This window comes from Salvelinus fontinalis, unplaced genomic scaffold (genome assembly GCF_029448725.1).
Source record: "Salvelinus fontinalis isolate EN_2023a unplaced genomic scaffold, ASM2944872v1 scaffold_1757, whole genome shotgun sequence".
Lineage (NCBI taxonomy): Eukaryota > Metazoa > Chordata > Actinopteri > Salmoniformes > Salmonidae > Salvelinus > Salvelinus fontinalis.
In genome coordinates, this window is record NW_026601966.1 from 12,501 (window position 1) to 22,213 (window position 9,713).

A 9,713-nucleotide genomic window follows, 5' to 3' on the forward strand; every position below is an offset into this window, starting at 1 on the left:
CCCTACCGGCCCCTTCCTACCTACCTACCGACCCCTTCCTACCTACCGACCCCTTCCTACCTCCCTACCGACCCCTTCCTTCCTACCTACCTCCCTACCGACCCCTTCCTACCTACCTACCTACCTACCGACCCCTTCCTACCTACCTACCTACCTACCGACCCCTTCCTACCTACCTACCTCCCTACCGACCCCTTCCTACCTACCTACCTCCCTACCGACCCCTTCCTACCTCCCTACCGACCCCTTCCTACCTACCTACCTCCCTACCGACCCCTACCTACCTCCCTACCGACCCCTTTCTACCTACCTACCCCTAGCAACCTACCCCTACCGACCCACTAGAGGGCAACCGATTATGATTTTTCAACTCCGATACCGATTTATTAAAATACCGATTTTATATATTTTTTATGTATATTTGTAATAACAATTTCAACAATACTGAATGAATACTTTTATTTTAACTTCTGTCATATTCACAGACATGATTCAAACAGTTTTAGAAACTTCAGTGTTTTCTATCCAAATCTACTAACAATCATATCATATCTTATCTTCTGGGGATGAGTAGCTGGCAGTTGAATTTGGGTATGCTTTTCATCCAAACGTGGAAATGCTGCCTCCTATCCTAGAGAAGTTAATTACGGTCTTTGTTAGGAAGAAATGGTCTTTACACAGTTCGCAACGAGCCAGGCGGCCCAAACTGTTGCATATACCCCGACTCTGAATGCGCTGAATGCAAGAGAAGTGACAATTTCCCTAGTTAATATCGCCTGCTAACATGAATTTATTTTAACTAAATATGCAGGTTTAAAAATATATACTTGTGTATTGATTTTTAAGGAAGGCATTTATGTTTATGGTTAGGTACATTGGTGCAACGATTGTTTTTTTTTCGCGAATGCGCTTTTGTGAAAATCATCCCCCGTTTGGCGAAGTTGAAGTAGGCTGTGATTTGATGATAAATTAACAGGCATCGCTTTTATTATATGCAACGCAGGACAAGCTAGTAAACCTAGTGATAATCATCAACCAGGTGTAGTTAACCTAGTGATATCATCAACCAGGTGTAGTTAACCTAGTGATATCATCAACCAGGTGTAGTTAACCTAGTGATATCATCAACCAGGTGTAGTTAACTAGTGATTATATGCAACGCAGGACAAGCTAGTAAACCTAGTGATAATCATCAACCAGGTGTAGTTAACCTAGTGATATCATCAACCAGGTGTAGTTAACCTAGTGATATCATCAACCAGGTGTAGTTAACTAGTGATTATATGCAACGCAGGACAAGCTAGTAAACCTAGTGATAATCATCAACCAGGTGTAGTTAACTAGTGATTATGTGAAGATTGATAGTTTTTTTTATAAGATAAGTTTAATGCTAGCTAGCACCTTACCTTGGCTCCTTGCTGCCCTCGCGTAACAGGTGGTCAGCCTGCCACGCAGTCTCCTCGTGGAGGGCAACGTAATCGGCCGTAATCAGCGTCCGAAAAAGGCCGATTACCGATTGTTGTGAGAACGTGAAATCGGCCCTATTTAATCGCCATGCCGACCTCTACCTCCTTCCCCCATCCCTACTCACCCACCTACCTACCTATCTATCTACCCACCCCTAAACACCTACCTACTGACCCCTACACACCAACCAACCCCTAACTACCTACCCCCTTACCTACCTATCTATCTACCCACCCCTAAACACCTACCTACTGACCCCTCCACACCAACCAACCCCTAACTACCTACCCACTTACCTACCTATCTACCTACCCACCCCTAAACACCTACCTACTGACCCCTACACACCAACCAACCCCTAACTACCTACCCCCTTACCTACCTATCTACCTACCCACCCCTACCTACCTACCCCTACCTATCTACCTACCCACCCCTACCTACCTGCCTACCCACCCCTACCTACCTACCTACCCACCCAACCACCCACCCCTACCTATCTACCTACCCACCCCTACCTACCCCTACATACCTACCTGCCTACCCACCCCTACCTACATACCTACCTGCCTACCCACCCCTACCTACCCACCCTACCTACCCACCCCTACCTATCTACCTACCCACCCCTACCTACCCCTACATACCTACCTGCCTACCCACCCCTACCTGCCTACCCACCCCTACCTATCTACCTACCCACCCCTACCTATCTACCTATCCACTTACCCACCTACCTACCTACCCACCCCTACCTACCTACCTATCCACTTACCCACCTACCTACCTATCTACCCACCCAACCACCCACCCCTACCTATCTACCTACCCACCCCTACCTATCTACCTACCCACCCAACCACCCACCCCTACCTATCTACCTACCCACCCCTACCTACCCCTACATACCTACCTACCTACCCACCCAACCACCCACCCCTACCTATCTACCTACCTACCCCTACATACCTACCTGCCTACCCACCCCTACCTACACCCACCCACCTCTACCTGCCTACCCACCCACCCCTACCTTCCTACCCACCCACCCCCACCTACCTGCCTACCCATCTACCCACCTACCTACCCATCTACCCACCTACCCCACCCACTTCCCTACCTACCTACCCACCCCCACCCACCTACCCATCTACCTACCTACCCATCTACCCCTACCTACCTACCCACCCCCCCTACCTGCCTACCCACCCCTACCTACACTCACCCCTACCTACCAACCTACCTACCCATCTACCCACCTACCCCACCCACTTCCCTACCTACCTACCCATCTACCCACCCCCCCTACCTGCCTACCCACCCCTACCTACACTCACCCCTACCTACCAACCTACCTACCCATCTACCCACCTACCCCACCCACTTCCCTACCTACCTACCCATCTACCCACCCACCCCCACCTACCTACCCATCTACCCACCTACCCCACCCACATCCCTACCTACCTACCTACCCACCCCTACCTACCTACCCCCACCTACCTACCCATCTACCCACCTACCCCACCCACATCCCTACCTACCTACCTACCTACCTACCCACCTACCCCAACCACTTCCCTACCTACCTACCTACCTACCCCTACCTACCTACCTACCTACCTACCTACCTACCTACCCCAACCACTTCCCTACCTACCTACCTACCTACCCCTACCTACCCCTACCTACCCACTTCCCTACCTACCCACCCACCTACCCCACCCACTACCCTACCTACCTAGTAGTTATTTCCTCTCTGAGGTCAGTTGATCATTGATTGGCTGGTTTCTCAGCCACTGACTCTATCTGACTCTCTGTCCAGTTCATTGTTGAGCTTTTCATTCGTTTTGCTGGGTCGTGTTCATTATGGGCACCAAGTGGGAGAATACGACCCTGAGCTTTTCATTCGTTTTGCTGGGTCGTGTTTATTATCGGCACCAAGTGGGAGAATACGACACTGAAACAACCAGGGACCACCTGAATTTGTCCAATAAGAAAAAATGCTCTTTTTGGTTTCTGTTTGTGATAATGTTTGGCTATGTTGTGATAATGTTTGGCTATGTTGTGATAATGTTTGGCTATGTTGTGATAATGACTAGGGAACCCTGTTTTTTTTTTTTGTTGTATGCACCAGGTCCTCATCCGTGTCTCTCAATATGGCTGCTGATTTGAAAGGCCAGGAGGACAGTAGCAGCTCTATTGCTAGGCTAGCGAGACTCATTTCACCAGCGTTTATTATGAGGCCAATCTGAATAATATATCATTTCAAAGGAGAGCTTCAGTTTCCTACGATGGGTTCTTCCATGTGGCGGTATTTGATGTTTTTATAAGCTGCTGTTTTTGTTATCTTTTAAATGAAAGGCAGGAAGAGAGAGAGACTGGACTGAATTAGACTACACACTTACTGTCTCTTGTCTCTACCCTCAGTTTACCGCGACTGCTGTCAATAGGATCCAGCTTTATAAACTCATATGGCAAATTAGTACATTCAACTACATTTTGTGGAGCTGGCAATCAAATCGAATTGAACTGGATTGAATGTAATTGACTTTGAATTGAACTGGATTGAATGTAATTGACTTTGAATTGAACTGGGTTGAATGTAATTGACTTTGAATTGAACTGGGTTGAATGTAATTGACTTTGAATTGAACTGGGTTGAATGTAATTGACTTTGAATTGAACTGGGTTGAATGTAATTGACTTTGAATTGAACTGGGTTGAATGTAATTGACTTTGAATTGAACTGGGTTGAATGTAATTGACTTTGAATTGAACTGGGTTGAATGTAATTGACTTTGAATTGAACTGGGTTGAATGTAATTGACTTTGAATTGAACTGGGTTGAATGTAATTGACTTTGAATTGAACTGGGTTGAATGTAATTGACTTTGAATTGAACTGGGTTGAATGTAATTGACTTTGAATTGATCTGAAGTGATTATTTTCTCTCCCTCCTCCCCAGATTGAAGAAGGCCATGATTGGCTTCGAGCACATGTTTGAGGAGGTTCCCATCGTGATCAAGAACTCCCACCTGATCAACGTTCTGATGTGGGAACTGGAGGAGAAGTGTACTGTGGCCGACAAACACGAACTGCTCAACCTCTCCAGCAGGTCAGTACAGAGCTGTGTGCCCTAGAAGGTAGGGGCTAGGGGTTGATGTGGGGGCTGTCTACCCTAGTGCCCTAGAAGGTAGGGGCTAGGGGTTGATGTGGGGGCTGTCTACCCTAGTGCCCTAGAAGGTAGGGGCTAGGGGTTGATGTGGGGGTTGTCTACCTTAGTGCCCTAGAAGGTAGGGGCTAGGGGTTGATGTGGGAGCTGTCTACCCTAGTGCCCTAGAAGGTAGGGGCTAGGGGTTGATGTGGGGGTCTAGTGCCCTAGAAGGTCGGGTCAAGGGGTTGATGTGGGGGCTGTCTATCCTAGTGCCCTAGAAGGGAGGGGCTAGGGGTTGATGTGGGAGCTGTCTATCCTAGTGCCCTAGAAGGTAGGGGTTTGGGGTTGATGTGGGGGTCTAGTGCCCTAGAAGGTAGGGTCAAGGGGTTGATGTGGGGGCTGTCTATCCTAGTGCCCTAGAAGGGAGGGGCTAGGGGGTGATGTGGGAGCTGTCTATCCTAGTGGCCTAGAAGGTAGGGGCTAGGGGTTGATGTGGGGGTTGTCTACCCTAGTGCCCTAGAAGGGAGGGGCTAGGGGGTGATGTGGGAGCTGTCTATCCTAGTGCCCTGCTCTGGCTGTGTCATTGTGTCCTCTGTTACTACTCCCTCTCTAACTGTGTTATAAAAAGCCATTGACCCTCACTACTCCCTCTCTGTGTTATAAAAAGCCATTTCCCCTCACTACTCCCTCTCTGTGTTATAAAAAGCCATTTCCCCTCACTACTCCCTCTCTGTGTTATAAAAAGCCATTTCCCCTCACTACTCCCTCTCTGTGTTATAAAAAGCCATTTCCCCTCACTACTCCCTCTCTGTGTTATAAAAAGCCATTTCCCCTCACTACTCCCTCTCTGTGTTATAAAAAGCCATTTCCCCTCACTACCCCCTCTCTGTGTTATAAAAGCCATTTCCCCTCACTACTCCCTCTCTGTGTTATAAAAAGCCATTTCCCCTCACTACTCCCTCTCTAACTGTGTTAATGGACATTCCTGCAGTCAGCATACCACCTGCACGTTCCCTCAACTTGAGACATCTGTGTGTCATTGTGTTGTGTGACAAAAAAAAAGAAGCACATTTTAACTGTTTAGTGGCCTTTTTGTTGTCCCCCAGCACAAGGTGCACCTGTGTAATGATCATGCTGTTTAATCCGTTTCTTGATATGCCGCACCTGTCAGGTGAATGGATTATCTTGGCAAAGGAGAAATGCTCGCTAACAGGGATGTAAACAGATTTGTGCACAATTTGAGAGATGTTTTTTTGCTGTCCGTATGGAACATTTCTGGGATCTTTTATTTCAGCTCATGAAACATGGGACCGACACTTTACATGTTGCATTTATATTTTTGTTCACTATAGTTACTCCACAATGCTAACCGAAATGACAGAGAGAGAAGAAAGACGCCTGTACATAATACAAATATTCCAAAACATGCATCCTGTTTGCCACAAGGCACTAAAGTAACACGGCGACGGAATTCACCTTTTGTCCTGAATACAAAGTGTTATGTTTGGGGCAAATACAACACATTACTGAGTACCACTCTACATATTTTCTAGCATAGTGGTGGCTGCATCATGTTATGGGTATGCTTGTAATCGCTAAGGACTAGGGAGTTTTTCAGGATAAAAAAAACAGAATGAAGCTAAGCACAGGTAAAATTCTAGAGGAAAATTCTGGTTCTGCTTTCCACTAGACACGAGGAGATGAATTCACCTTTCAGCAGGACAATAACCTAAAACACAGGTAAAATCCTAGAGGAAAACCTGCTTCAGTCTGCTTTACACCAGATACTGGGAGATGAATTCACCTTTCAGCAGGACAATAACCTAAAACACAGGTAAAATCCTAGAGGAAAACCTGCTTCAGTTTGCTTTACACCAGATACTGGGAGATGAATTCAGCTTTCAGCAGGACAATAACCTAAAACACAAGGCCAAATCTACACTGGAGTCGCTTACCAAGAAGACGGTGACTATTCCTGAGATGCCGAGTTACAGTTTAGATTTAAATCTACTTGAAAATCTATGGCAATGATCAACAACCAATTTGACAGACTTAGAATAATTTAAAAAACACACATTATAATGGTGTTTTGCACACTCCAGGTGTGGAAAGCTCTTAGAGACATCCCCAGAAAGACCCTCAGCTGTAATCACTGACTAAAGTGCTTTTACAAAGTATTGACTATTGTTTGTGTGTGTGTGTGTGTGTGTGTGTGTGTGTGTGTGTCTGTGTGTCTGTGTGTGTGTGTGTGTGTGTGTGTGTGTGTGTGTGTGTGTGTGTGTGTGAATACTTATATAAATTAAATATTAAATTTCCCCCCAAAAAAACGAAAAACATGTTTTCACTGTCATTATGGGGGGGGGGGGTATTGTGTGAAGTTGGGTGACAATTTTGTTTTGAATAAATGGAATCCATTTTGAATTCAGGCTGGAGCACAACAAAATGGTGAATGTGTCAAGGGGTATGAATAGTTCTGAACTGTCTCTCTCTCCTCCTCTGTTGTGGATTCTAGCCGTGAGATGTCTGGCACGGCCAAATGGTTTATGTGAAGTTGTCAGGTTGCGTTGCTTCGTCCGTCTGTCTGTGTGGACAGAGATGCCTTTCGTATCTTAACAGGTAATAGATTTGATGTCATTTCCACTGTGTCATTTTTCACATCGGCCCACATTTGTCATTGTCATATTCTGAGAATGATGTTTTGTTCCTTCTAAAACCAGGTCTCTCTGACAGTCATCGTGACATCTCCTTGCCATTATTTATACCTTATTATATCTCATTCCTGTTGGCATGTAGGCCTACTAGAAGAGAGGATCTCTTGTATTAGTCCATAGTGTTGTAGTATTAGTCCATAGTGTTGGTCCCTTAGTAGTGTTGTTGTATTAGTCCATAGTGTTGTGGTATTAGTCCATAGTGTTGTGGTATTAGTCCATAGTGTTGTGGTATTAGTCCATAGTGTTGTGGTATTAGTCCATAGTGTTGTGGTATTAGTCCATAGTGTTGTGGTATTAGTCCATAGTGTTGGTCCCTTAGTAGTGTTGTGGTATTAGTCCATAGTGTTGTGGTATTAGTCTATAGTGTTGGTCCCTTAGTAGTGTTGTGGTATTAGTCCATAGTGTTGTGGTATTAGTCCATAGTGTTGTGGTATTAGTCCATAGTGTTGTGGTATTAGTCCATAGTGTTGTTGTATTAGTCCATAGTGTTGTGGTATTAGTCCATAGTGTTGGTCCCTTAGTAGTGTTGTAGTATTAGTCCATAGTGTTGTGGTATTAGTCCATAGTGTTGTGGTATTAGTCCATAGTGTTGTGGTATTAGTCCATAGTGTTGTGGTATTAGTCCATAGTGTTGTGGTATTAGCCCATAGTGTTGTGGTATTAGTCCATAGTGTTGGTCCCTTAGTAGTGTTGTGGTATTAGTCCATAGTGTTGTGGTATTAGTCCATAGTGGTGTGGTATTAGTCCATAGTGTTGTGGTATTAGTCCATAGTGTTGTGGTATTAGTCCATAGTGTTGGTTCCTTACATTCAGAAGCACTAAAACATGTTTTTCTCCAGGTTTTTTTTTTTCTCTCCTGTGGTATTAGTCCATAGTGGTGTGGTATTAGTCCATAGTGTTGTGGTATTAGTCCATAGTGTTGTGGTATTAGTCCATAGTGTTGTGGTATTAGTCCATAGTGTTGTGGTATTAGTCCATAGTGTTGTGGTATTAGTCCATAGTGTTGTGGTATTAGTCCATGGTGTTGTGGTATTAGTCCATAGTGTTGTGGTATTAGTCCATAGTGTTGGTCCCTTAGTAGTGTTGTAGTATTAGTCCATAGTGTTGTGGTATTAGTCCATAGTGTTGTGGTATTAGTCCATAGTGTTGTGGTATTAGTCCATAGTGTTGTGGTATTAGTCCATAGTGTTGTGGTATTAGTCCATAGTGTTGTGGTATTAGTCCATAGTGTTGTGGTATTAGTCCATAGTGTTGTGGTATTAGTCCATAGTGTTGTGGTATTAGTCCATAGTGTTGTGGTATTAGTCCATAGTGTTGTGGTATTAGTCCATAGTGTTGTGGTATTAGTCCATAGTGTTGGTCCCTTAGTAGTGTTGTGGTATTAGTCCATAGTGTTGAGGTATTAGTCCATAGTGTTGTGGTATTAGTCCATAGTGTTGTGGTATTAGTCCATAGTGTTGTGGTATTAGTCCATAGTGTTGTGGTATTAGTCCGCAGTGTTGTGGTATTAGTCCGCAGTGTTGTGGTATTAGTCCATAGTGTTGTGGTATTAGTCCATAGTGTTGTGGTATTAGTCCATAGTGTTGTGGTATTAGTCCATAGTGTTGTGGTATTAGCCCATAGTGTTGTGGTATTAGTCCATAGTGTTGTGGTATTAGTCCATAGTGTTGGTCCCTTAGTAGTGTTGTGGTATTAGTCCATAGTGTTGTGGTATTAGTCCATAGTGTTGTGGTATTAGTCCATAGTGTTGTGGTATTAGTCCGCAGTGTTGTGGTATTAGTCCATAGTGTTGTGGTATTAGTCCATAGTGTTGTGGTATTAGTCCATAGTGTTGTGGTATTAGTCCATAGTGTTGTGGTATTAGTCCATAGTGTTGTGGTATTAGTCCATAGTGTTGTGGTATTAGTCCATAGTGTTGTGGTATTAGCCCATAGTGTTGTGGTATTAGTCCATAGTGTTGTGGTATTAGTCCATAGTGTTGGTCCCTTAGTAGTGTTGTGGTATTAGTCCATAGTGTTGTGGTATTAGTCCATAGTGGTGTGGTATTAGTCCATAGTGTTGTGGTATTAGTCCGCAGTGTTGTGGTATTAGTCCGCAGTGTTGTGGTATTAGTCCATAGTGTTGTGGTATTAGTCCATAGTGTTGTGGTATTAGTCCATAGTGTTGTGGTATTAGTCCATAGTGTTGTGGTATTAGCCCATAGTGTTGTGGTATTAGTCCATAGTGTTGTGGTATTAGTCCATAGTGTTGGTCCCTTAGTAGTGTTGTGGTATTAGTCCATAGTGTTGTGGTATTAGTCCATAGTGTTGTGGTATTAGTCCATAGTGTTGTGGTATTAGTCCGCAGTGTTGTGGTATTAGTCCATAGTGTTGTGGTAT

At 44.6% G+C, this 9,713-nt stretch overlaps 1 protein-coding gene across 1 annotated transcript in view; it reads left to right on the plus strand.

Annotated features, from left to right (window-relative positions):
• LOC129849933 (eukaryotic translation initiation factor 3 subunit H-like) overlaps window positions 1–4,625 on the plus strand; it is a gene marked incomplete at its 5' end in the record, with an annotated part of 7,690 nt that extends 3,065 nt beyond the window's left edge. Inside the window, one exon of the mRNA XM_055916602.1 lies at window positions 4,436–4,625. Within this exon, the coding sequence (XP_055772577.1) occupies window positions 4,436–4,610 (175 nt within the window). The remainder of the gene's footprint in view (window positions 1–4,435) is intronic.
• Between the last annotated feature and the right edge of the window lie 5,088 nt (window positions 4,626–9,713).